Source organism: Erinaceus europaeus, chromosome 15 (genome assembly GCF_950295315.1).
Source record: "Erinaceus europaeus chromosome 15, mEriEur2.1, whole genome shotgun sequence".
Taxonomy (NCBI): Eukaryota; Metazoa; Chordata; class Mammalia; order Eulipotyphla; family Erinaceidae; genus Erinaceus; species Erinaceus europaeus.
The window spans coordinates 26186428-26211662 of record NC_080176.1 but is presented as its reverse complement, the minus strand read 5'-3'; the positions used below and the strand labels follow the sequence as shown (position 1 = coordinate 26211662).

The 25235-nt window shown below is 60.3% G+C and overlaps 4 protein-coding genes across 13 annotated transcripts; 2 read left to right on the top strand and 2 right to left on the bottom strand.

Moving 5' to 3' along the window:
- Positions 1 to 332: 332 nt before the first annotated feature.
- Positions 333 to 12477, bottom strand: FBXO24 (F-box protein 24). 5 transcript variants are annotated; one of them, XM_060173415.1, is made up of 11 exons: positions 12358 to 12477; positions 9152 to 9354; positions 8608 to 8643; positions 8177 to 8360; positions 6602 to 6840; positions 5119 to 5353; positions 3609 to 3767; positions 1775 to 1896; positions 1514 to 1645; positions 1043 to 1213; positions 333 to 895 (listed from the first exon to the last, which is right to left on the bottom strand). In XM_060173415.1, the coding sequence occupies exons 4-11, from the start codon at positions 8253 to 8255 to the stop codon at positions 533 to 535; spliced, it is 1500 nt and encodes a 499-aa protein (XP_060029398.1). In that variant the 5' UTR covers positions 8256 to 8360; positions 8608 to 8643; positions 9152 to 9354; positions 12358 to 12477; the 3' UTR covers positions 333 to 532. The 5 variants fall into 5 exon arrangements, with proteins under 5 accessions (XP_060029398.1, XP_060029396.1, XP_007534875.1 ...); XM_060173413.1 differs by lacking the exon at positions 12358 to 12477 and having other exon boundaries at positions 9152 to 10358; XM_007534813.3 differs by lacking the exons at positions 9152 to 9354; positions 12358 to 12477 and adding an exon at positions 8813 to 8942 and having other exon boundaries at positions 8545 to 8643.
- A 481-nt stretch (positions 12478 to 12958) lies between these two features.
- On the top strand, positions 12959 to 21509 carry LRCH4 (leucine rich repeats and calponin homology domain containing 4). 4 transcript variants are annotated; one of them, XM_060173408.1, is made up of 18 exons: positions 12959 to 13252; positions 15618 to 15762; positions 15855 to 15981; positions 16080 to 16185; positions 17577 to 17713; positions 17810 to 17925; positions 18038 to 18137; positions 18435 to 18525; positions 18598 to 18674; positions 18749 to 18810; positions 18886 to 19008; positions 19094 to 19147; positions 19234 to 19337; positions 19421 to 19504; positions 19713 to 19798; positions 19891 to 20028; positions 20118 to 20195; positions 20455 to 20934. In XM_060173408.1, the coding sequence occupies exons 1-18, from the start codon at positions 13033 to 13035 to the stop codon at positions 20650 to 20652; spliced, it is 2046 nt and encodes a 681-aa protein (XP_060029391.1). In that variant the 5' UTR covers positions 12959 to 13032; the 3' UTR covers positions 20653 to 20934. The 4 variants fall into 4 exon arrangements, with proteins under 4 accessions (XP_060029391.1, XP_060029392.1, XP_016048790.1 ...); XM_016193304.2 differs by lacking the exon at positions 20455 to 20934 and adding an exon at positions 21250 to 21509 and having other exon boundaries at positions 12960 to 13252; positions 19231 to 19337; XM_007534835.3 differs by having other exon boundaries at positions 12960 to 13252; positions 19231 to 19337.
- An 89-nt stretch (positions 21510 to 21598) lies between these two features.
- On the top strand, positions 21599 to 22976 carry SAP25 (Sin3A associated protein 25). 3 transcript variants are annotated; one of them, XM_060173412.1, is made up of 5 exons: positions 21599 to 21879; positions 21957 to 22036; positions 22121 to 22227; positions 22311 to 22574; positions 22645 to 22976. In XM_060173412.1, the coding sequence occupies exons 1-5, from the start codon at positions 21737 to 21739 to the stop codon at positions 22909 to 22911; spliced, it is 861 nt and encodes a 286-aa protein (XP_060029395.1). In that variant the 5' UTR covers positions 21599 to 21736; the 3' UTR covers positions 22912 to 22976. The 3 variants fall into 3 exon arrangements, with proteins under 3 accessions (XP_060029395.1, XP_060029394.1, XP_060029393.1); XM_060173411.1 differs by having other exon boundaries at positions 21957 to 22227; positions 22711 to 22976; XM_060173410.1 differs by having other exon boundaries at positions 21957 to 22227.
- Positions 22977 to 23303: 327 nt separating this feature from the next.
- LOC103124145 (insulin receptor substrate 1-like) lies at positions 23304 to 24835 on the bottom strand. Its single transcript, XM_007534837.2, is given in 2 exon segments — positions 23304 to 24320; positions 24372 to 24835. Coding segments are annotated over 2 exon segments (1377 nt in total). The 5' UTR covers positions 24732 to 24835.
- Between the last annotated feature and the right edge of the window lie 400 nt (positions 24836 to 25235).

Below are 25235 nucleotides of genomic sequence, written 5' to 3'. Positions count from 1 at the left end.
GAGCCCCCGGCTCCCCACCTGCAGGGGAGTCCCTTCACAGGCGGTGAAGCAGGTCTGCAGGTGTCTGTCTTTCTCTCCCCCTCTCTGTCTTCCCTTCCTCTCTCTATTTCTCTCTGTCCTATCTAACAACAATGACATCAATAACAATAACTACAACAACAATAAAAAAAAAAGTAGACTGGGTCAGGTCTGGAATCCAGGGTCCCCTCTTCTGCAGTGTTAGAGGACTTGAGCCAAGTCTGATCCTAGGAGCCCCCCAGGCCTCTCTATTCATCCAGTCAGGCGCCCCCAACCCCCATGTTCCTCCTCAGGCCCCAGGGTGGCAAACCAGGTCTCCATTCAGCCTTTTATTCTATTCGTCCATGAACTCTGTTGTCCATGCTAGTCAGGTGGGGGGACCTCCTGGGCAGCCCCCCGACATTGTCTAAATCCGAGCTCTGCCCTGGGGGCCACGCCTTGCGGCCCTTCCACCAGGGTTCGCTGCATCCCTGGGCACCTGGCCCCCCCGGGGTGAGGCGGCTCTGGCAAGGGGTCAGCTCTCAGGGGCGGGGGACCCAGGGCTGCCCCCTGCGGCTGCCCTCTGCAGCATGTCCAGGGCCCCCCAGAAGAAGTCGCGCTGGGCGCTGGGCAGGGGCAACCAGCCCACGATCTCTCTCATCTTGGCCACGCGGGCCTGCAGCGTGGGGCAGCTGTGCACCTGGTTCAGATACTCCTCGAGGGCCCGCGCAGCCCCGCCGGGGTCCTGGGGGGCTCCGGCGGCTGGGCCAAGTTCGGGAGTCCCCGCTGTCCTGCCAGCCGGCAGGTCGCGGTAAGCCAGGTGCTGCTCGATGTCGTGGCTGGACAGCATGTAGAGACACTCCCGGCTGGAGCACAGGGCGCAGGCGCACAGGGGGACCTGGGGGAGGGTGCGGGGGACTGAGCTGGGGGCCCCAGGTAGGCCCCCTCCATCCTCCCAGGGGACATGGGCAGACAGGCCTCAGGGGCCAAGTGGGGACGAGGCGGGCTTTGCAACTTTGTGGGGCTCCCCAGACCCCACTCTGACCTTCACTTGGAGCTTGACAAAGGAGGCGCTGCCCTTGGGCCAGCCGGGGAGTCGGCCCCCCGCGCCGCAGCCGCAGCCCAGCAGCTCCTTGTTGCTGTCAGAGTCCTGGCTCAACACCAGGGAGTGGTTGAGGCCGCACCACAGGGCGATGGGGCGCTGCAGGTACTGAACCTGGGGGGCCAGGAGGGCCCTGAGCAGGGAGCAGGGGGTGGTGGGGGCTGTAGGCCCCCAGAAACCAAGGACTCGGGACCTCTCGGCCCAGCTCTGCCACCCCCCCAAGGCGAGTGCAGCCCCCCAGAACCTGCCATGCAGCCATGCCCTCCCTACCCAGGTATGACAGTGTCACCAGCCTCTGCATGGGAGGCTTAACTTCCCCAGGCAGGAGCAGGGGGCTCCCAGGTCTGTGAATTTGGGAAGAGGTGGTGGGTTCGGGGGCGGGGAGATGGGAGGAGGTCAGAGGTGACCTTTCACCTGCGTTGGTTCCCCACGGTCCATTTTGTCCCCTGTCCCTAGCTGCCCATATCTGTTGTTCCCCTGCATGAAGATCCGGCCAAACTCGTCCACCAGTCCCAGGTGGTTGTAGCCAAGAGCGCAGAACAGGATCTGGGGTAGGGGGAAGTGGGGGACAATGAGCAGCCAGAGCCCTCCATCTCAGCCCACAGTCCCTCTCTCTGACCCCTGCCCCCCCACTCACTCCATCCAAGCCCCCCAACTCCCTGTCCAAGCTCCTACCTTGGCAGGAAGTGAGAGAGCAAGCGGCATCTGTTGGTCCAGGGGGTCAAAGGCTTGGAGGGTCCCGAACAGATCTCGATACACCCCTGGTGTATGCACCTCAAAATACACTCCCCCCTGGTCTGGGGGGTCAGGAGGCCTCAGTCCAGTAGCTTTGGGCTCCCATCTCCTAGGGAGCAGACTCCCAGAAGATTGGGGGGTCCCCCACCCCCTTACTGGAAAGGCATCAGGTTGGATGTTATGGGGATATTTGTTAAGTTATTTAGTTATTTTCAATTTTACCAGAGTCCCACTTAGCTCTGGCTTATGGTGATTCAGGAGATTGAACCTGGGACTTTGGAGCCTTAGTCAAGAAGGTCTCTTTGCATCACCATTATGCTATCAACCTCTGCTCATTATTTATTTGTTGGTTGGTTGGTTGGTTAGTTGGTTGATTATTGCCACCAGGGTTATTGCTGGGGCTTAGTGCTTGCACAATGAATCCGCTGGTCCTCATGGCCTTTTTTCCTCTCTCTTCTTTATTAGATAGGACAGAGAGGAATTGAGAGGGAAGGGGAGATAGAGAGACAGAAAGACACCTGCAGTACTTGCTTCACTGCTTGTGAAGCTTTCCCCCTGCAGGTGAGGAGTGGAGCCTCGAACCCAGGTCCTCACTCGTGGAACTTTAACCAGGGTGTGCCACCTCTCAGCTCCCAGATCTTAAACTTTTAGAAATATTTTTAAAAGATTTTTCAATATTTATTTATTGTTACCCTTGTTGTTTTTATTGTTGTTGTTGATGTTATTGTTGTTGGATAGGACAGAGAGAAATGGAGAGAGGAGGGGAAGACAGAGATGGGGAGAGAAAGACAGACACCTGCAGACCTGCTTCACCGCCTGTGAAGCGATTCCCCTGCAAGTGGGGAGCCGGGGGTTCAAACTGGAATCCTTATGCAGGTCCTTGCACCACGTGTGCTTAACCCACTGTGTTACTGCCTGACTCCCAGAATTTTTTTTTTTTTTTACCAGAGCACTGCTCAGCTCTGGCTTATGATGGTGTGGGGGACTGAACCTGGGACTTTGAAGCCTCAGGCATGAGGGTCTCTTTGCATATCCATTATGCTATCTACCCCACCCTAGAAATATTTTTTAAGTCTTTTAAAAATATTTTGAAATACTTTGTAAGTCTTTTAAAAATATCTTACATTTACTATTGGCTAGAGACAGAGAGAATTTGAGAGGGGGAGGGAAAATAGAGAGGGAGAGAGACAGAGAGACACCTGCAGCCCTGCTTCATAATTCCTGAAGCTTTCCCCCTTGCAGGTGGGGACCAGGGGCTTGAACCCGGATCCTTACACACTGTAATGTGAGCACTTAAGCAGGTGCACCACCACCTGCCTCCCATCTTAACTTTTCACTGGGTTGCCCTGGGGGAACCCCAGAGGGGGAGTGCAGAGGAAGAATGTGTTTGTTTGCAGTGATGGGGGGGGGAGAGGAAGAGGGGGAGGGAGATGGAGAGGGAGAGAGAGTGGGTGGTGGTGCACCTGGTTGAGCGCAAGGACCCAGGTTTGAGCTCCCAGACCCCACCTACATGGGGAAAGCCTCACAAGTGGTGAAGCAGTGCTGCAGGTTTCTCTCTCTCTCCCCTGTCCTCTCAAATTCTGGCTGTCTCTATCCAATAAGCAAATAAAGATAAAAAATTTAAAGAGAGAGAGAGAGAGTGAGAGAGAGAGAGCCCTAGGACAGCAGTGAGGCACAGGTGACTCCAGGGATTGAACTTTTGACCTTGTGCTTGAGAGTCTGGCGCTCCAGTGGCTACACTGCCCCAGTCATGGTGTGGGGTGGGTCTCCTCACCTGTGATGTACAGGGTGCTGCTCTGGTTGGAGGCCATGCAGGTGACACGCAGGTGCGGTAGGCAGCGGGACACCTTCCGCAGGGCCAGCTGCACCGTGTAGGAGCGGGGCTGATCCAGCTGCGTCTCATTCACTACCAGTGAGTAGATCTTCCCCTCCTCTGCAGGCAGGGGGGACAGTCATCTGGGGGGCCCTCCAGAGCCCTCCAAAAACCACATCAACTCCCCACTGGGGTCCCTGAGCAGACAGGACAAAACCTTAATCTTAAGTAAGTTTTTTTTATTTATCATTTTTAAAGCATTTTCATTTCATTTTTTAAAATAATTTTTCCCTTATTGGGGGATTAATGTTTTACATTCGATAGTAAATACAATAGTTTGTACATGCAAAACATTTCTCAGTTTTCCACATAACAATACAACCCCCAGTAGGTCCCCTGTCATCTTTTTCCAGGACATTTTCATTTCATTTTTTATTTTTTGCTTTATTTATTTATTCATTTATTTATTTTTACCAGAGCACTGCTCAGCTCTGGCTAATGGTGGTGTGGGGGATTGAACCTGGGACTTTGGAGCCTCAGGCATAAGAATCACTTTGTATAACCATTATGCCATCTATCCCACCCTTTATTTATTTATTTTTTTTAAGGAATTCTTGGGGGAAAAATTCTTGGGAGACAGACAGCTATAGCACTGCTCCACTGTTCATAAAGCTTTCCCTCTTGCACAAGGGGACCAGGAGCTTGAGAACACCGAATCCTAACCTCCAGACCACCAGGGAAGATAGAACTGGGCTCTTGAACTCAGGTCCTTGCACTGTAATGTGAGCACTTAACCAGGAGCACCACCACCCGGCCCTTTATTTTATTTATCTTAACCAGAGAGATACAAACAGAAAGAGACCAGAACATTGCTCAGCTCTGTCTGATGGCGGTGCTGGGGATTGAACCGGGCACCTTGGAGGTTTAGGCAGGAAAGTCTTTTGCAGAACCATTATGCTATCTCCCCTAGCCCGATATTAAAGTAATTTTTAAGCATGACTTGGACTCAGGTGATGGCTCGGCCCCCACCCAAACACCTGACGCCCCAGAGGCTGCAGGTTCAATTCCTACAACATCTTATACCAGAGTTGAGCAAAGCTCTGATCTCTCTCTCTCACTTTCTCTCTGCTGGTGAAGCTTCCCCCTGTAGATGGAGACTGGGGACTTGAACCCAGGTCCTTGCACACTGTAATGTGTGCACTCAACCAGATACACCACTACTCTCTCTAAATAAAGTGTTTCAAGCACCATGCACTTCTGGAACTGTGGCTTCTGGGCAATCCTTTGCCGCAGGGCCCTTTGCTTACCGAGGTCTGCAGGCTCCAGGCCTAGGAGGTGGATAAACTCTGGGGGAGTTGGGCCTGAGACCAGAATGAGGGGCAGCACAGCCCTGTGCAGGGCTCCCCCCAGGTACCCCCAGCAGGGCCCGAGAGTCTGCAGGAAACTAGGTGCTGTCTTGGTCCAGGCCTACCTGTGAGCAGCAGCAGCGCCCGCTGCGTCTCCTGGCCCACTAGCACGATCTGCTTGAAGCTCATGGAGTGGTGGAAGGTCATCTTGAAGACCCGCTGCCCACTGGACTGCAGGTAGACCTCCACACAGTCGCAGGCCCGCGGCCCTGTGGCACCTACCATGCCCGGCTGTTCCCGCGTGGCCAGGACGTAGAGGTACTTGCGGTAAACCGTGTCACATCGCGGGTCGGAGGCAAACTACAGGGATAGGGAAGGTGTTTGGGCCCAGGAAGGAGCTCAATGCCTCACACTCGGGAGGCCCCAGGTTCTATACCCAGCACCGCCAAAGGTCAGAGCTGAGTGGTGATCTATGAAGAGCAGCACGTATGTGGTGCTGGGGATGGAGCCTGGGATGTCAGGCTAGTTCTGGCACTCTGCGTGCTGAGATACCTCCTAGAGTACTAAACAAACTCATAATTATTATTACTACTACTATTTTGGCCAGAACACTACTCAGAAAAGACAGGGAAGGCTAGAGTGATTTGGAAAAGAATGAAAAAAGAGTAGGTGTGGGAAGAGGGCAGGGTGGCAGCACACCTGGTTGAGCACACATGTTATAGTGTGCAAGGACCCAGGTTCAAGCCCCCGTCCCCACCTGCAGGGGCAAAGTTTTATAAGTGGTGAAGCAGGGCTGCAGGTGTGTGTCTGTCTCTCTCCCTATCACTCTCTTCCCTCTCAATTTCTGACTATCTCTATCCAATAAATAAAGATAATAAAAAATAAATAAAAGAATAGGCAGGGAAGATAGCATATAGGTGATGCAAAGAGGTTCTAGTGCCTGAGGCTCCAAGGTCCCAGGTTCAATCCCCCACACGCCACAGCTGAGCAGTGCTCTAGTAAAAAAAATAATGAAAGGGCAGCCTCCAGTCCCCACCTTCAGGGTGAAGCTTTAAGAGTGGTGAAGCAGTGCTTACAAGTGTCTCTCCCTATCTCCTCTTCCCGCTTAACTTCTTTCTGTCTCTATCCAATACATGTACATATATATATAATTTAAATTATATATATATATTATCTTTATTGGATAGAAACAGTCAGAAATTGAGAGAGAAGGAGGAGATAGACACCTGCCACCCAGCTTCACCACCTGCAAAGCTTTCTCCCTGCAGGTGGGGGTCAGGGGCTGGAAGCCAGGTCCTTTCACATTGCAACATGTCACTCAACCAGGTGCGCCACCACCCGCCCCAATTATATATCATTTTAAAAAGGGGAAAAGATGGGGATTTAGGAGATGACTCACCCAGTAGAGTGCATACCTCCCCATGTGCAAGAACCTGGGCTCAAGCCCCTGTCCCCGCCCCCCGGGGGAGAGGGAGCTTCCTGAGTTGTGGAGCAGTGCTGTAGGTGTCTCTCTCTGGGGTCAGGTCGAAGTGCGAACCCTGGGTCTGGGGCTGGGTGTGGAGGCTCAGGACACCCTGGGTCCCCGAGGAGGGTGCTTCAGGGACTCACGTCCTTGGCTCCCCGACATAGCACCACGTAGCGGCAGGCCCGCTTCCACTGGATCTGGCCCAGTGTGGAGGAGACCAGGGCATTCTTAAGGAAGAAGAGGGTCCCTGAGTAGTCGAGGATGAAGACGTGGTCCTTGGTGGGCAGGAAGCGGCGGTAGCCGTGGGCCAGCAGCGGGGCCACGCTCTTGCTGAGACAGCGCCGGCGCCCCCCGAACGCCTGGTAGTACAGCCCCTTGGTGTCTGCGGGCAGGGACAGGGCAGGCTAAGGGCTGGGGCAGGCGCTGGGCATGTCCGACTCCCCAGGGTGCGGCCCCTCCCTCCCCTCCCTGGGACACGCAGGCACGCTCCACATGACATCTCTGGTCCCACCTCCCCTGAGAGAGATGAGAATGGGTAGAAGAAAAGGGATGGGTTGGGGAAGACGGCATGATTGTTATGCCCTGATGCTCTGAGGTCCCAAGTTCAAGACCCTGCACTACCATCAGCCAGAGCTGAGCAGGGTTCTGGTAAGGAAAAAAAAAAAAAGTAAATAAAAAAGAAAAGGGTTGGGGAGATGGCACAGGGTGACACGGGGACAGGGCCTGCATAGCAGAGGTCCCACCAGTACAGAGAACTCTGGTCCAAAAGAAAAGAAAAAACAAAATGGGTATGTGTGTGGGGTCCTCTGGGCATGACGTATAAGGGGCCCCAGGGGGGAGACGTGGAAGGGAGTTTGAAGAGGGGAGACCTGGGAAGCCTGAGAGGCCACGCAGTGGGTAGCGCACAGGGCTGGCATGGGTGAGGGTCTGCATGTGCCAGAGTGCTGCTCTTGTTCAACCAACTAACCAACCAACCAACCAAAAAATCATTCTCAGACAGGAAGTTGGTTCAAAATGTTCAAGGACAGGAGGCTTGGGGGTCAGAGGCCCCAGAACCATCATAAACCAGAGCTGAGCTGTGCTCTAGTATCTCTCTCTCTCTGAAATACATAGTTTTTTTTTAAAGATTTATTTACGAGAAAGATAGGAGGAGAGAGAAAGAACCAGACATCACTCTGGCACATGTGCTGCCGGGGATTGAACTTGGGACCTCATGCTTGAGAGTCCAAAGCTTTACCACTGCGCCACCTCCCAGACCACTGAAATACATAGGTTTTAAGATAAAGAATCTAGCAGTCCAGGAGGTGGCACTGTAGATAAAATGTTGGCTTTTCAAACATGAGGTCTCTAGTTCAATCCCCTGTATAAGCATTATGAGCCAGAGAGGTGCTCTGGTTCTCTCATGTAAATAATTCTTTATCTTAGCAGCTTTGGAGACAGCATAACGTTTATGCAAAAAGCCTCTCTTGCTGAGGTACCAGAGCTCCCAGGCCCCAGGTTCAGCCCCTAACACCACTCTTAGCTAGAACTGTGCAGCACTCTGGCAAAAGAAAAAAGAAAAAAAGGCGGGCAATTTGGCGGGGATGCCTATAGCTCAGCCTTGGGGTCAGGAGACCCCAGGAGAAAGTGGTCCTAGAATCCGGCCAGAGGAAGGGGCCCTGGGAGTGCTCGGGCTACTTGGGTTATGGGGGGCAGAGGGGCTGGGGTGGCAGGTGTACAGTTGAGGATGGCGGCTCTCTTCCAGGGCCGGACCCCCGAGCCCTGCTCCCGGAGACGGGGGCTGAGCCTGCGGCACATGCGCCTCCACACGCCCTCGGCGTCACACACTGCGTGGAAGTAGTGGCAGGTCTGGCCCAGTGCCACCACATCCCGGACAGGCAGGAACGAGATGATATGCTCCACCTGGGGAGAGGGGGTGGCGTCAAATTCAGATAGAGAAAAGGGGAGACGCCACAGTGTCAGAGTTTCCCCTGGCTCCAGAGTGCCTCCCTGCTGGTGCCTGGGTCAACACTCGGCCTCCCTGTGAGCTCTCTCTCAGGCCCCCAGTCACTTATCCTGGATACCTCCCTGGTCCCCAGCAACTCACCAGCTCTGGGGGGAACAACTGAACAGAAATAGGGGTCCCTTTCCCTTTCTTCTCTTCACTCACAGGCTCTGGGCCACAGGAAGGGCAGATCCGCTTCACCTACCCAAGGAAAGGGGGTACGGGGGTTCTCTGGGGGTAAAGGCCACCTTTGCTCTCTTAGGCATAGCTATTGAGGAGCTGCGGTCCAGTGTGTGTGTGGGGGGTCCATGACTCTGGTTCCCTGGAGTCCTTTCTCCTGATGACCTCTCCCCCTCTCACACACACTCACCCTGAGCCCCTCCTCCCAGCCGCACCACCCGGTGAATTTGGGGCGCTTCCGTCTTGGGCTCCTCCTCAGCATCCTGATCACTGCCCCCTCCCCGGCCCTGCCCTCATCTCTCTGGGTCCCCAGGCCCCCTGCACTCAGCTCCCTGGCCCCCATCCTTGCAGCCTTTCCCAGACCATGCCCCCTGCCCGGGCTCAGGGGTCCTCTGATCCCACCCACCCCCCTCCCCAGCCATCTAGCCCCTCCCCCCTGGAACCCTGACTGACAAAACTCTCAGTGACCTCAGGTGGGGCTACTGTGACCTCATCCCACCACCCAGCCACTGTGACTTGTCTCTCTGACCTGGCCGGGGCATGCTGGGCCTGGCTTTCTGCTGGGCTCTCTACACACAGGCAAAGGATGTGTTTCATGGGTGGCTGGAGTAAAGGGGCAGCTGCTGGTGACTGAGGCTGCTGTTTTGGGGGTGTCAGAGCGGGTGTTTCCACAGGCCTGCCTTCAGTATTGACTGCAGGGAAACACTGGGGGGGGGGTCCCTCATAGCTGGGCTGGGGTAGCAGGGGGGTGTCAGAGATGGAACAAAGAATCAAAAATATTATAAACTGTTTGACAGGTGGAAGTGCAGGGAGTGGGGTAAGGTGGCCCCTTAAAAGACCAGCTAGCTTAACTGAAAGCAGGAACAGGTTCAGCACAGCCTCTCTCTCCCTCTCTCTCTCTCTCCTCTCTTTTTTGCCTCCAGGGTTATTGCTGGGGCTCGGTGCAGGCACTACGAATCTTCTGCTCCTGGAGGCCACTTATTCCATTTTATTGGACAGGACAGAGAGAAATTGAGAGAGGAGGGGGAGATAGAGAGGAAAGAGAAAGACAGACACCTGCAGACCTGCTTCACTGCTTGTGAAGCTTCCCCCTGCAGGTGGGGGATGGGGGCCTGAACCTGGATTCTTGATCTGGTCCTTGCACTTCATACTTTGTGTGCTTAACTGGGTGTGCCACCATCTAGCGCCTAGCGCAGACTGACTGACTCACACACACTCTCTCTCTCTTTTCAATTGCCACACCAGGGTTATCGCTGGGGCTTAGTGCTGGCACATCGTATTCTGGAGGCCATTTTTTCTGTTTTATTTGATAGGAAAGAGAACAACTGAAGTGGGGAGGGGATAGGGAGAGAGCAAGACAGATACCTGCAGCCCTGCTTCCCTGCTCATGAAGCTTCCCTGCTGCAGGTGGGGATCAAGGGCTGGAACCTGGGTCCTTGTGCATGGTAATTGTGTGCTCAACTGGCTGTGCCACCACCCAACCCCTAGTATAGACTCCAGAGTTACACAAAAAAAACACATCCAGGGGTCATGAAGTGGCCCACCTAGTACAGTGAGTGGCTATCCCTGCATGAGCTCCTGGGTCTGTGGACAGCACAAGATGTCTCTCTTTCTCTCCGTTGAAGAAATAAAACAGTAAAGACATGGACCTGGAGGTCACTCAGCGGTATGAGTGTGAGGCCCTGGGTTCAGTTCCTGGTGCTGTACTTAAAAAAAAAAAAAAAAAAGTGGCACAAAGCACAAAGACCAGCATAAGGATCCCGGTTCGAGGCCCCGGCTCCCTACCTGCAGGGGAGTCGCTTCACAGGCAGTGAAGCAGGTCTGTAGGTGTTTATCTTTCTCTCTCCCTCTCTGTCTTCCCCTCCTCTATCCATTTCTCTCTGTCCTATCCAACAACGATGACATCAATAACAGTAGCAATAATAACTACTACAGCAATGAAAAACAAGGGCAACAAAAGGGAAAATAATATAAAAATAAAAAAATGAGGGGTGGTGGTTGGTGGTGATAGTACAACAGCTTATGCAACAAAATTTCCTGCCTGATCAGAGGTCCCAGATTCGATCCCCAGCACCACCATCAGCTAGAGCTGAGCAGGGTTCATGGAAAAACAAAAACACCTCCCGCTCACAGGCAGTTTGTTTTCTTGGGACAGTCCTGTCAAGACAGGGTAGAAAAAGACAGCTGTACAGCTGAAGTTACCTCCCAGAGACTAAGCTTTAGGACTTCGGCCTATATGGCGGTGGGGGTGGTACATAAGAGACCAAAGAGGACAATTTGAGAAGTACATCTCTCCAGACAGGGCAGGGGACAGACACCTCTAAATCCAAGAAGCAGTTGCCTCTCGAAGCGGCTCAAAGTGCTGCCTCCGTCAGCATGAAGGTCACAGAACCTCTAATTTACTGCGCCTAACCCTCCAATCAATTGCCCCTGCTCATGGAGACAGGAAACAGCTAGTTTGGGACAACTAGGGTGGCCTTTAGTGTTGTGATCAGTTGAGATGTCAACCTCAGATATAAGGTTGAGAAATAAAGTTCAAGACTTGGATGGGGGAGGGGAAGACTGGGGAGATAGCATAGTGGTGATGCAAAGTGCTTTTGTGCCTGAGGCTCTGAGATCCCAGGTTCAATCCCCAGCATCCCTGTGAGCCAGAGCTGAGCAGGGTTCTTATCAAAATAATAATAATAACACAAAATAAAGAAGGGCAGAGGTAGATAGCATGATGGTTATGCAGAGAGATTCTCATGTCTGAGGCTTCAAAGTTCCACTATGTGCTAGAGCTGAGCAGTGCTCGGGTTAAGATAATTTATAGAAATCAGAGGTTGTGGCTAATTGGTTATGAACACCTCCATAACCAAATGATCTGAAGAGTATCTTAGGTACCTGGCCACCTAAAAGGACGTTCAGATCTCTCTGTAGACAGAAGCTGCACCACCTTCCCTGTATTTGGGCCCCCGTCCATCCCTCAATACACCTGGGGAGGTAAAGGGGAAGGGGGTCTGGCATAGGAAAACTCTACTGGGGGCAGGCCAGTTAAGTGCACATAGTACTAAGTTCAAGGACCTGCTTGAGGATTCAGATTTGAGCCCCTGACTCCCCATCTGCCAAGGGTCGCTTCACACGCGGTAAAGGAGATCTGCAGGTGTCTTTTTCTCTCCCTCTCTATCTCCACCAGGAACAGTGGATATGTAGTACCAGCACCGAGCCCCAGCGATAACACTGGAGGCAAAAAGAGAAAAAGAAAAAGAAAGCCCATTGTGGGAATGGGGAGACAATATAAGGATTGATGCTGAGGTTCAATCCTCAGCACCACCATCAGCCAGAGCTGAGCAGTGTTCTGGATTCATTCTTTATCTTTCTCTCTAAAAAAATAAATAAATAAACACACACATACACACACACACACACACACACACACACACACACACACACACACATTAGAAAAGCCCCACTGTGAATGAGAGCTAAGGACGTTAAGGAAGGACCGGCTTTGCCCTTTTGTAAAATGGGGGCTTTGGGCCGAGGAGATAGCATAATGGTTACGCAAACAGATTTTCATGCCTTAGGCTCCAAGGTTCCAAGTTCAGTCAGTCCTCAGCAGCATCACCAGCCAGAGCTGAGCAGGGCTCTGAGAAAATAAATAAGTAAATAGACAAACAAATAAACATAGGGGCTTCCTGATGGGGGGTCATCTAGAAGAGCCCCCTCTAGCCTCCCGGGCAAGGCTGTGGTTACCGTTTCTGCTTCACAGCCCATCTCTCCCGGGGGCTGGGACCCCGCTCGTTCCCCAGCTCGGAGGGACCACAGTGGAAAGACGCAGTGCAGGCGGGTTCTTCCCCGCATTCTCAAAAGTTGTAGCTCACCCACCACTTAGGAAAGGGACCGCCTTCCCGCCCATGCTATTGGTAGTTAGAGCCGTCTCTCAGAGAAGAAATCCGGTCAGGTTCCCTCCTGAGACTATGATTGGTTATTTGACGATCACTCTCCGGATTCTGACTTCTTATTGGTCTTTGTTGCAAGAGGCCCCTCCCCGACGTGAGAGCTCACGGCTTCTGAGTCCTTCCCAGTGGCGTCCCCGTCCCCGGAATACATCTGATTGGCTCATGTCCAGTACTAAGCGTTGTGATTGGACAGGGCTACGTGGGGCGGGCCGACCTGCAGCGCCGGCCGTTGACGAGCGCTTTCTGCCAGTCCCCCTCCCTTCTCCCTCCCCGATCCAGCGCCGGAGTCCCCGCCCCCTTGACGCGTTCTGATTAGCCACTGCTGGCGCGTCCTCTGGGCAGGATTGGTCTGTCGCCTCCAGGGGCCCGCCTCCTCCTCCCGGACGCGACTACGGCGGCTGCGAGGCGGGGAGGGGTCTGGAGGGCCGCCCGGGCCCGTCAGTCAGGCAGCGGGAGCCGCCGGGAGCGGATGGCGGCGGCTGTAGCGGGCCCCCTCGCTGCCGGGAGCGAGGAGGCGGCGCCCACCAGCGCCGTGCCGGGAACCTTGGGCCTGCCCGGGAGCCGCAGTGCCGAGCGGGCCCTGGAGGAGGCCGTGGCCACCGGGACCCTGAACCTGTCCAACCGGCGCCTGAAGCACTTCCCTCGGGGCGCGGCCCGCAGCTACGACCTGTCAGACATCACCCAGGCTGGTGAGTGCGCGGGGCCCACCCTCATTTCCATAACCACACCCACTGCCCCTCCCCCGCCAGGCCCTGTCACCTGCCTCTCGGGGTCCCGATCTCCCTGATCTGCATAAGCCCTTGGCTTCCCCCGCCACCCGGAGGACTCTCGAAATGGGGAGGCATGACTCGTCCCCTCAAATGCCTCGCGCCCCCAGCCCGGCCTGGAGAGAGCTCCCCCAGCATCCTCCGCGCCCCTTGGTTTGCATATATCCGCACCTGCTGTAAGGCCCCGCCCCTCACCTGGGCGGCTTATTTGCATAAACTGCAGCCTAGCTTCCTGAACCTGGTCCCTCTCCCCAACTTCTCGCCCCAGAATATGGGCTCCTGGTTCTCCCTCTCTCCCCTGGATCCCGGACTCTTCCTCCCGAGGACCGAAATCCGAGCAGACCCCCATCCTCAGGGACGCGCCCCTCGCAGCCAGCAGGACTCCTCTGCTTGCTCTGCGCACCCTGAGGTCCGGGGCTTTCGCCCTGCCAGCCCTGGGGACCCTGGGTCCTCGCCCAACTTCCCCCATTGTGGTGGCCTCAGGGGGACCCTCGGGTTCCCCTCGGTGTTTGCTTTCCTAGCCGGGAAGTCACGGTCCTGCCACCCTCCACCCCTATCCATGGGAGCCCGTGATGTTGGGGTGTGGGGGGGACTCGCTGTGACAGGTGAGTCAGGCTGCAGCTGCTTGGGCGGCGACCTCTGACCTGGGGCTGGCAGCTGGGGAGCGGGGCTCCTGACAGTGCAGCCCCTTTACTCGAGCCCCACCCTGGCCTGGCTGGTGAGGGTGCCCCCCGCGGCCACGCCTAGAGAGAGCTGCTGCCATGGGGACAGCTGGGTGGGCATCTAGGCCTCTCCCTGGCCCTGGGCGGCTGGGCAAGTCTGGAGGACTCCTTCCTGTCCCTCTGTCCGTCTGCCTCCCGCAGCCACCGCAGCCCAGCTCCAGATTGACCCCAGCAGCTGCGGACACTCGCCTTCTGTTCCCATGCCCCTCCCCCGGCTTGTTTTTTGACAAAGACCAAATGTTATCCTTTACTTCCCAGGCAGCCGAATGTCTGCAGTGGCCGCAGGGGGAGAACTCTCAGCTACCCCTAGGCCGCGCCCAGCTCCCGCATTCCCCCCAGGGGCCTGCTCCCTACCGAGTCCTGGCAGCTCCCAGGCCCCTTTCCCCAGCTGGGCGGCTAAGGGGAAGTGGCCACCCTGCCCTCCACACCCTCAGCCCGCCCACCCAGACTGCCCGCACCCGCTCTGCAGGCACCCTCTCCTGCCTCTCCCCTGGCTGGGGTCTGTGCTTCCCAAGGCAGGACTCCCCACCCACAACAGGGCTCCCCACAGCTGGTGCACCCCATCCTGTCCTGCCTGGGAGGACTTCTGAGCTGGGGGAGGGGCCCTCTTAAGGAGAAGTGCCGCTGCTCTCTCACTCGCTCTCTCCCAGACCACATCCTGTCTCTCCTGTGCCCTGCCTCTTCTAGCCGTGCCCCTTTCTGCAGCCCTGCTCAGCACCCAGCCTGCCCCCACACCTATGCCTGCTGAGCCCCAGGCAGGTAGGCTGCAAGCGCAGGGCTCACAGGTGCTCCCTCCTGGGCAGCCATTCTGTGTGGGGTCTTCTGTGAGCCAAGCCGGTCCTCCAGCCTGCAGACTGCCCTCTGCCCTGGTGAACACAGACCTAGACCCAAAGGGCCATCTTGCTTCTGCACTTCCTGTCACCACACTCATTTCAGGGGGGTGGGGGTTGTACCTGTTGCCTTCCCCTGGGTTTTCTGCACCTCCCTCCTGGGGCCTCCCTAGCTGCTGCTCCTCCAGGTGCTGCTCCCCAAGACTTCCCCCACAGGCTGGGGCTGGGCTGAGGAAGCAGAAACCAGGCTTCCTGAGGGCCGAGGATGGGTGGGGACTCCAAGGCCTGACTCCTTGGACTGGGAGGATGAGCCACCCATGAGCTAAGGAGGTGGTGGCAAAGCCCCCTGTGGGAGCTGGGCCCCCAGTGGAAATGGGGGGAGATGGGTGGGGCTGCAGGGGCTTTAGCACAGGGCCCACCCTCCTTCCTTTGAAGTCCCTGACACCTGGTCCCCGGGACCTGACTTGGTGACCAGCATGCAGCCAGGCTGCCAAGAGCCCAGGGGCTGCAGACCCCCAGTGCACCACCCGCCCCGTGTGCCTTGGAGCTCCACCCCCAACCCCACCTTGGCCTCTTGTACCGCTTGTGCACTGGCCCCAGGCCTTGACTTCAGGCACGGGGTGTTCCAGTCGAGCGGGGTTCTACTCTGGCTCTGCAGGCAGGTGGCAGCTGGGTCCTGCTGGTCTTGCTGTCCAGCCCCGGCCGCTCACAGCCTCCCTCACTTGCCTCCCCTAGATCTGTCCCGAAACCGGTTCCCCGAGGTGCCCGAGGCCGCGTGCCAGCTGGTGTCCCTAGAGGGCCTGAGCCTCTACCACAACTGCCTGCGCTGCCTGAACCCAGCCTTGGGGAACCTCACAGCACTCACCTACCTCAACCTCAGGTGGGGACAGGTCGGGATGGGGAGGCGGAGCCTGCTGTGGGCTCTCCGGTTGCCCACTCGAGTGAATCCACTTTCCACCCCCCCACACACAGCCGCAACCAGCTGTCCTCACTGCCCCCCTACATCTGCCAGCTGCCCCTTCGAGTGCTCATCGTCAGCAACAACAAGCTGGGGACCCTGCCCCCAGACATCAGCGCCTTGGGAAGCCTGCGGCAGCTTGTGAGGACAAGCCTGGGGCAGTGGAGCTCGGGGCTGGGTGTGGGGCCAGGATAGCCTGTGCTCAGCTCCTGCTCCTCTTCCCCCCACTCTGCTCCCAGGACGTGAGCAGCAACGAGCTGCAGGCCCTTCCAGTGGAGCTGTGCAGCCTCCCTGCCCTTCGGGACCTCAATGTGCGAAGAAACCAGCTCAGCGCCCTGCCTGATGGTGAGGAGGGAGAGGGTGTGTCCACCTCCTAGAAGCCTCAGATGGCTGGGGGGGTAGGGCGGGGGGCAGTGACAGCTTTATGCCTAGGGCTTGCTCAGGAGATAGGCTGGACAGGGTTTCATCTGCTCTTTCCAGAGTCTCTTGGGAGTTCAAAAGAGTTACAGAGACTGAGAAGTAGAGGCTGGGTTTGTAGCTGGAGTTTAGAGGAAGGGGAATGGGGGAGGGCTCCCCCCACCCCCACCCCATCACAGGATGGCCTGTTCAGCTCCTCTGTGACTCCTCTGGGGCCCGCAGCCTGGTCTGAAGAAGTAACTGAGGTGCTGACATCTGATGCCTCTGTGCCAACAGTGCACCTCCTCTTCCTCAGGGTTCTGAGTGCTCGGCGAACTGTGGGTGGGGCCAGGTGGCCGGAGTGATGTCACCCAGACCCTGGCCAGCTCCTCAGATTTAATGGCTTAATAGGGGCGAGACAAACAGAGGAAAAGTGCAGGGAGAAACTGGATCCTTCAGAGCTACCGACTAGGGAGGAATTTGAGAAGCCGGCACCCCAGGTGGGCAGGAACCTGGGGGTATACATCTTCCATCTTCCTGCCGGGGCTGGGGGAGTCGCTGTCAGGCTGAGGTAGGTCAGAAAGGCAAGGCAGGATGATGCCAGGCCGGTTGAGATGGGAGGTGAACCCTACTAGGAAAATATGCAGGGTGACAAAGAATTGGGGGGAAAGTTGTATTCTTCAGCTAAGGGAAGAGGTGTTTGTGCTGAGAAGCAGAACTGACAGTGGAGGGGAGTAACAGATGGGCTCGTGTCAAGACGAGGGCATGCGGGGGGAGGGGCTCTGCCTAGGCGAGAGTGTCTGAGCCCCACTCAGGGGAAGTGGGGGGCCATTCATAGGAGTGCCCTGACAGTTCAAGAGACTCAGGAATGAGAGCTGGAAGTCTGGCCTTGAGACAGAGTGGCATTCGAGACTCTGGGCCAAGCAGGGGATGCCAGAGCTGGGAGACGCTCGCCTGTGAGAGCCCACGCCTCCCTGGGTGCACACGCCAGCACTGCAGGCGGGGCATGCTGCATGATCTGGGGTGGTATGCGGAGTCTTCCCTGCACTGTTTGAGGGAAAAATGAAGAGAATGCCTGGGGCAAGGCTGGAGCGGGCAGAGTGCCCTGGGCATGCGGGAACGGCAGCCACTCCCACCTGTACAGCCTCGCCTACCCACTGCAGGAAGGCTCTGGAGCAGGGTCGCTGTCAGCTTGGGGATAATGGCTGGCAGCACAGTGGGCAGGGTGGATGGGGCAGGGCAGGGCAGGCACTCCAGGGGCCCTCAGCCAGAGTGCAGAGGCTGACTGGCCAGTGTAGCCCCAGCTAAGGACCCCCTGACTTGCCAAACCCCCCCCTCAGCACTAGGGGACCTCCCTCTTGTCCGCCTGGACTTCTCCTGTAACCGAGTGTCCCGCATCCCAGTCTCCTTCTGCCGCCTCAGGCATCTGCAGGTCGTCCTGCTGGACAGCAACCCCCTGCAGAGCCCACCCGCCCAGGTGAGAGGGTGCCTGGCAGGGGCAAGGCCCCAGATAGCTGAGCAGGGTAGGGTGCCCCCTTCCTGCCCCTCCCCTAATTGCCCCCCTCACACCCAGATCTGCCTGAAGGGGAAGCTTCACATCTTCAAGTACTTGTCAACCGAGGCCGGGCGGCGTGGGGGGGCCTCCCTAGGGGATCTGGCCCCTTCCCGCCCCCCAAGTTTCAGTCCCTGGTAAGTCCCAGGGGAGACAAAGGAAGCCCCTGGGTCCCCAGCACCCCTTCCTGGCCCAGGGTCTTGGGGAGGAAGGCACTGCCCTGTGGGCACTGACCCGTGTGCCTGGCAGCCCGGCTGAGGACTTATTCCCGGGACGGCGGTATGACGGCGGGCTGGACTCCGGCTTCCACAGTGTTGACAGCGGCAGCAAGAGGTGGTCTGGAAATGAGGTGAGGGCTGCTGTCTTTCTTTTAGGGTTGGTTTATTATGAGAGACCAGAGACTGTTCAGCTTTGGCATATTTGCTACTTGGGAGGGGACTGAACCTGGGGTCCGCAGTCCCACACTATCCTGCTGAGGGACGTGTGGGGGGTATGCATGGCTCGGCATTTCTCCATTAGCATTTAGTTTCGTGGGAGAAGGAGGTCTTCTGTGTGGTGTCAGGGATGTCTGGGCCTAAGGCAGGTCCCGTGCTCTGACTCCAGTTTCCCCCATCGCCCCATGTCTGCTTTGTGTCTCCATGGACAGTCAACTGATGAGTTTTCTGAGCTGTCCTTCCGGATATCAGAGCTGGCCCGGGAGCCTCGGGGGCCCCGGGAACGGAAGGAGGACAGCTTAGGTGAGTGGGGGGGGGGGGCTGGCAGCCAGCTGAAGGGCCTCACCTGTCTGCTGACACACCCGGCTTCTCCAGCTGACGGGGACCCCGAGCAGATCGACTACGTCGACGGCCAGGTGCCTGGGGAGGATGAGGAGCGAGGTGCTGCCGAGGTGAGGTGGCAGGAGGGAGGGGCTGGGGGGCTGGGGGAGGATACCCCCTCAACCCTCTGCTCTTCGGTTCTCAGGAGCAGCGGCCCCCAGAATCAAGCTCTGTGGTGGAGGATGGGGAGCGGGCACCAGGCAGCAGGTATCCCAGCACCCCCTGAGCAACCCCTCTCCCCAGACACCCCCTGCCCTGACCTCTCTGCTCCTCACCCTTCAGGCGGGAGGAGCTGGCAGGGGAGGAGCGGCGGCGCCCCGACACCTTGCAGCTGTGGCAGGAGCGTGAGCGGCGGCAGCAGCAGCAACAGCAGACTGGCATGTGGGGAGCCCCCCGGAAGGACAGGTGGGACTCAGGGCGGTGGATTCCTCAGCGGTGGCAGAGGCTCCTTACCTGTCCCTGATGACCCTGTCTTCTTGACTGTTTCTAGTTCACTGAAGCTGGGGAACAGGGCCACTGTCACTTCTGTTCAGTCCCCCTCCAAGTAGGTGTCCCTGGGACTGAGGCCCCTGCCCCCCCTCACCTCCTCTCCCTCAGCCCCTCAGCTTCCTCCCTTTCTCTCCTCAGCAGCACCACTGCAAAGTCTACTGTCACCCAGCTGGGGGCTCCCGGGGGGCAGGGAGCCCCCACCTCCACCCCTGCCCCCCGGGAGCCCCTCCCTGCAGCTGTACCAGGTGGGACAAGGGGCCTGGGGGTCTGGGGGTAGGGGTCCCAAGGGCGGGTCTCTCTCACTGTGCCCTTCCCTCTGGTCCCACAGTGTCAGCACCCACTCCCCGGCCACTCGGCTCCATCCAGAGACCAAACAGCTTCCTGTTCCGATCCGCCTCCCAGAGCGGTTCAGGTGCCTCCACCCTCCCCCACCCCCGCCTCTGCCTATGCACCCCACTCACCCCTGGGCCTCTACTGCCCCTCCTGCCCTGCCTCTCTGGATCTATTGGCTCTTTGTGTGGAAAATCCCCCAGGAGGCCGGAGATATGGGTGCCAGCCACTACCACCCAGCCCGGGGGAGGGGACAGACAGCCCACACTCTCCTCCTCTACCTTCTCCAGGCCCTTCCTCCCCAGATGCGGCCCCCCGAGCCAGGCGCCCCCCCCAGCTTCTGGACGAGAAGGAGCTGATGGCTCAGCTGCGACAGGTAGGTAGAGCCCCACCCACCCTGGTGCTTCTGCTGAGGGGGGCAGTCCATGAGGGTACAGGCTGACCCTGCCACACCCACTCTGCTCCCAGGTCCTGGAGTCTCGCCTGCAGCGACCCCTGCCTGAGGACCTGGGCGAGGCTCTGGCCAGCGGGGTCGTCCTCTGTCAGCTAGCCAACCAGCTGCGGCCCCGCTCTGTGCCCTTCATCCACGTGCCCTCTCCTGCTGTGGTCAGTGCCCAGGGCAGAAGTTTGGGACAGATGGCCCCCCCAACACACACTTGGGGTCTCCCCTTACTTCCATCTCCCTCTCCACGCAGCCAAAACTCAGTGCTCTCAAGTCGAGGAAGAATGTGGAGAGTTTCTTAGAAGCCTGTCGAAAAATGGGGGTGCCGGAGGTAGGGGTTGTTCTCTGGAGCCGGCTTGGTCTCATCTCCTGTGGAGGGCGGCCTGGTGGGCACTTTGCACAGTCAGGTCGGCTTGCGCAGTTACAGGGTGGGGGGCTGCTCCCTGAAGGAAGCCTCACGCCCTCCCGCATGCTGTCCCCTCCCTGCGCTGCTGCGCTGCTGGCTCAGACCTTGGGGGCAGGGCTGGGGAGGCTGTCCTGCGCTGACGTCTGTCCTCTGTCCTTGTCCATCTATCCCACTCCCTCCCCAGGCTGACCTGTGCTCGCCCTCAGACCTGCTCCAGGGCACCACCCGGGGGCTGTGGACCACCCTGGAGGCTGTGGAGCGGGTGGGGGGAAGAGCCCCCCCTCCCCTCTGGCCCCCCTCTGGTCTGGGCGGCTTCGTCCTCTTCTACGTGGTCCTCATGCTGCTGCTCTGTGTCGTCTACACTCGGCTCCTGGGCTCCTAGGACCGGAAGTCCACCCCCTATTTCTATTTATGACTCCTGAGCGACCTGCCCCCACCGTGGTGCCTTCAGCCCCCACCAAAGACACTAGCGAGCCCCCACTGACCTTGGGCCCCCTCCTGTAGCCTGCCCCATGCCTTCAGGCCTCCCGGGGGGGGGGGGTGTCCCACCCTCTGCCCTTGCTCCACCTGCTGTGGGGTGAAATTATATTTTGTAGAGAGAGCGCTATATTTGTAGGGGTGCAGGACCCAGGCTGGGTCTCTTGTATAAACTGTACAGACTGGTCGCTTGTGTGTGTGTGTGTGTGTCTGCTGCGCGCCCGGCTCTGTGTGCCAGCCCCCCCACCTGCCTGCGGGGGGCGGGGGGCGGGGCACAGGTCCCCCCCCCCCCCCCCCCGCCCTGTGTCACCTCCCTCCTGTTATCTGCTGGCAGCTTCCTCGCATCTCAGTGTCCCCAGGCTAAGGCTAAGGCTCCGCATCTGCCCCCTGCCATCTGTTCCCCTGCCGATGGCCTGGCCTTGGCCTTGCTGTGAGTGACCCCCAGGCTCCCTTAAGGTGCCCTCCCCCCCCCCCCGGGTCCTAACCTGGCCCCTCCCCCCAGGAGTCCCTGTGCCAGCCCCACCACATCCTGGAGGAGGAGGGGGCCCCGGGCAGGGGCCTCCCCCACATTGCTGCTGTGGTCCATGCGCTGCTGGAGCGGCCTTAGCGCCGGTGGGGTCCCGCCGGCCGGGCCAGACAGAAGACAGTGCGGAGGACTGGTGAGGGCGCTGGGTCGGCCCTGGACGCTTGGACCCGCGCCACGGGTCAGGGTGGCAAAGGGGCGGGGCTGTGCCCCTGCAATAAAGAGATGCGACGCCTCCAGCGGCCCGCAGGTGTGTGTGTGTGTGTGTGTGTGTGTCTGCGCCACAGACCGTGCGCGCCCCCGTTCTGCTCCCGCCGCCAGGGGGCGCCCGCGGGAGCGCGCCTCGTGGCCCGGAAACGCGCCAGCGGCGTCGCGACGAAGCCCTCGAGGCGGGAGGTGGGAGGCGGGAGGCGGCATCTACTGACCTAAGGCAGGGCCCCGAGGGCCGCTGCACCCCGGGCGCGGCATGCAGCCCTGGCCCCCTCGGCGCTGGGGCACGGGGGACGAGCAGGCCCCTGACGAGGCGGGACCCTCGGCGGGCGGCGGCCCTGGCCCGGCCTGGAGCGTAGCGCACGCTGCGGGGGCGCCGGGGTCTCCCCGAGAGTACAGGTGAGGGCGCGGGGGGGGGGGGCGGGGGGGCGGGGGGCAGGGTGCGGGCCACCGCCGCTCAGTGCCGCCCCCCACAGCCCGAGGGCCCGGCGCCCCTCCTGGAGCCGCGACGAGGCGCAGCCCAGCCTGGGCGCGGAGCAGCCCCGCGGAGCCCCAGGTAGGTGCAGGCCCCGCCGCGCTCGCCCCAAGACCCCGCGCCGCGCTCGCCACGTCGCCCTGCTCAAGGCCCTGCCGCCCCCAGCCCCCCTCTCCCCCAGGGTGGCTTGGGAGGTGGCCCCCTCACGGATGGCCCTGCCGGCACCCTGGGACCCCAACTACGAGCCTAAAGCCGGAACTTGGCTGCTGGGGGTGAGTCGGGGTGCCTGTGCCCTGGGGGGAGGGGCAGGGGAGGGGGCCGGAAGTGGCCCTGACAGCTCCTGCCCCCCCCCAAGGGGCGCTGCTCTTCCTGCACCTCCTTCACCTGCCGGACCCTGTGTCACCCCACCTTCTGGCCCATGTACGAGCCCGCCTTGCTCAGGGGCCCCGAGAACCGGGAGCTGCTGCCCTGTGACGCGGGTGCGGGCTTGGGCGCCCCGGGTTCGATGCCCGGGGAGACCTTTTCCCCGCCGCTGCCGGCGCTGCGCCGGGAAGACTTCCTCCTGGACCCCCTGCTGCCCGCGGGCCAGCGCGTGCCCCTGTACCTGTCGCCCCAGCAGGTGAGCATTTCCGGCCGGCCCCCCAGCCCCCGCCCGGGCAGGAGCCATGGCCCCTCCTTTCTGTCCGCAGGCGCGGGGCTCTCTCCGACTGCTGCTCCCGCCCCCCGTCGCCACCCCCTGCGTGCTGCCCCCGCAGGTCTCCGGCCGCCGCTCCCTCGCCTGGCTTACCGGGCCCGAGCTCATCGCCCTCACTGGCCTCCTGCTGATGAGCCAGGGGGAGCCCAGGCGTAGCCCCCCGGACCGCGGCGCTGACCACTCGGGGCCCAGTGGCGACCGGAACTGTCCCCACGGCACTGACCCCTCCCCCCCAGGGTCCGGAGACCCCCACACCCCTTAGCCCTTCTGGGGGCCCGGCATTTCCCCGCGAGGATTCTGTTAATAGTAAAAGCGTTAGTTTGCAAACAGGTGCCTCTCATTCACCCTCGGGCCACGCGGGTCACTCCCCACTCCAGACCTCTGCGGGCACTTTAATGAGGAGGGGGCGGGAAGGGGGCAACTGGGGACAGGGTGGGGTTGCGAGTGCCATGGGGCCTGCCCAGGCCCTGCTCTCTGAGGAGGGTCGCTTTGGTTCTTCCGCGCTGGGGAGACACTTTCCGGAGCGCGGGGCGAGGGGCCGGTCCCGGTGGGCTCGCGCGGTCATCCGGGGCAGGGCGGGGTGGGGTCAGGGGCGGCTGCGGAGACTCTGAGGGGACAGGAGCAAGGACTCGCTGAGGAGGCGCTGTTCTTTCTTCAAAGAATAGCTTCCTGCAGGAACACACACACCCCCCCCCCCCCCCGCCCCAATTGCCCAGGCGCTGGAGGGTGCGGGGCGCCGGGCGTGCTCACCCGCGCTTCCCTGAGGCTCTGAAAGTCCAGGTGCGCGTAGCTGTGCGCGCTCCCAGCGCAGCCCCCCCGGGCGCCGCCCCGCGCCTCCAGCGGCGGCACCAGCTCCAGGTCGATGTAGTTGAGGCGGCCGCCGGGCGCACGGCGGAGGCACACGTACTCCCCGGCTGGCCCCTCGGGTCCCTGGCTGGCCCCCGCCCCATCCCTGTGGGAGCGCGGCAGGCAGCTGGAGGGGGCCCCTGACGGGAAGAGGCTCATGGGCTCGTATTCGGGTTCCCGGGATCCCGGGGGCGCCATCACCATGTAGCCAGCCGCCTCGCCGCCCCCTCCCATGGGCTCATAGTCGCTCCCCGTGCCCATGGAGATGGAGGCCGGGAGCGCTGCTGACTCGCCCGAAGCTCTTCGACGGCTGCGGCCACTCGGCCGAGAGGAGACCCGGGCCTCGTCCGGTGCGGGGACGGCGGGCCTGGCGCTGCCGACCGGCGGGTCCCTGGGCGCTGGCTCCACGCGGGCCCCCGGGTCCCCGAGCCGTCTCATGGCGGCCAGCACCGCCTCGTGGATGCTCCGGGCCACCGCGGTGTCGGGCGCCTGCAGCCACAGCTCCCCGGGGCCTGTGGGCGCCGATCGGCCGAGCTCCAGGAAGAAAAAGTCATCGGCGTGGCCGCAGCGGCGCACGCTGAGTAGCGGCAGGCGCAGGGCGGGCGGGGCGCGGGGTGCCCGGAGTGCCCGGCGGGGCTTGCGGAGCAGGCTGAGCACCCCGGGGCCCAGGCACAGCTGGTAGCCGCCGCCCAGGCCCCGCGCGCGTCCCAGCCCCTTGGGCTGCAGTGTCACTGGCCACACGTCCTGCGCCCGGGCGGCGAGCCAGGTGCAGGGGTCGTCGGGGGGACCGGGCCCTGTGGAGACAGTGGGGAGTCACCCCGCCGCCTCCACATCCCCGGGGGCGCGCCCAGGGGGCTGCACTGGGGCCTCACCCGCGGCGGCGGCGGCGGCGCGCACCTCGAGCAGTGCGCTGTACCACGCTTGCTGCTCCGCCTCGCTGGCGGCCACGGCGCCCAGGCTGCGCTCGCGGGTGTAGACGACGAAGAGCGGGCGGCGGCGCGCGTCCACGCGCTTGCTCACGGTGCACGCGCCCGCCAGGCTGACGCTGCGCTGCGGGGGCGCGTGGCCAGTGCGGAAGGCGCCCTCGCTGCGGTAGCGGTCCAGGCGCGGCGGCGCGGCGTGCAGCACAAAGAAGCGGCGGCTCTGCGACGCGGGTTTGCGCAGGTGGCCGCAAAGGCGCACGGCGGCTGGGCAGGCCCCGGGGGGTGGCTCGGGCTGTGGGCTCGCCGGCTTCATGGGGGCCGCGAAAGGGAGGCTGCCGTCTGGATCCCCACCCCGCGGCCTGCAGCCTGCGCGCCCCGGGCTCTGGCCGCCCTGCCGCGGACCCGAGTTTGAATCTAGGTCCCGCACTCCGCCCTGTGCCTTCGGATGGGCGGCTGCAGGGGCGGGAACAGGGGGTGTGTCTGCCGCCACCCCCCCACCCCCCCCAGTGTCCAGCGCCTCTTCCCTTGGGGGCCGGCCCTGGACACCGCCTTTCCCCGACCTGGGAGGAGCTGCGCGTCGCGTGTCCGCTTTGGGGGATGTAGGAAGGGGATTGGGAGGGGCCCTGGGCTGGGCTCAGGCTTCTGTGGTCACAGATCATCCTGGGACAGAGGCGGCTCTCTATGGGGCCCTAGCCTTGCCTGGCCGGAGGGGGGTGGGGCGCTATGGCCGCCACACCCTCTGCCCTTTGCCATACATATATATATATATATATATATATTCCCTTTTGTTGCCCTTATTTTATTGTTGTAGTTATTG

What these genes read in the sequence shown, in the direction of transcription:
- FBXO24 (XM_007534813.3), bottom strand. Translation starts at nt 8,884, where the DNA reads ATGCTGAGGAGGAGCCCAAGACGGAAGCGCCCCAAATTCACCGGGTGG. An exon ending in GCTGGGAGGAGGGGCTCAGG is followed by an intron (nt 8,644 to 8,812) that starts GTGAGTGTGTGT and finishes TTCCTTGGGTAG; the next exon opens with GTGAAGCGGATCTGCCCTTC. An exon ending in TTGTCAAGCTCCAAGTGAAG is followed by an intron (nt 896 to 1,042) that starts GTCAGAGTGGGG and finishes ACCCTCCCCCAG; the next exon opens with GTCCCCCTGTGCGCCTGCGC.
- LRCH4 (XM_007534835.3), top strand. Translation starts at nt 13,033, where the DNA reads ATGGCGGCGGCTGTAGCGGGCCCCCTCGCTGCCGGGAGCGAGGAGGCG. An exon ending in AGGAGCGAGGTGCTGCCGAG is followed by an intron (nt 18,675 to 18,748) that starts GTGAGGTGGCAG and finishes TTCGGTTCTCAG; the next exon opens with GAGCAGCGGCCCCCAGAATC. An exon ending in TGATGGCTCAGCTGCGACAG is followed by an intron (nt 19,799 to 19,890) that starts GTAGGTAGAGCC and finishes CTCTGCTCCCAG; the next exon opens with GTCCTGGAGTCTCGCCTGCA.
- SAP25 (XM_060173410.1), top strand. Translation starts at nt 21,737, where the DNA reads ATGCAGCCCTGGCCCCCTCGGCGCTGGGGCACGGGGGACGAGCAGGCC. An exon ending in CCGGAACTTGGCTGCTGGGG is followed by an intron (nt 22,228 to 22,310) that starts GTGAGTCGGGGT and finishes CCCCCCCCCAAG; the next exon opens with GGGCGCTGCTCTTCCTGCAC. An exon ending in TGTACCTGTCGCCCCAGCAG is followed by an intron (nt 22,575 to 22,644) that starts GTGAGCATTTCC and finishes TTCTGTCCGCAG; the next exon opens with GCGCGGGGCTCTCTCCGACT.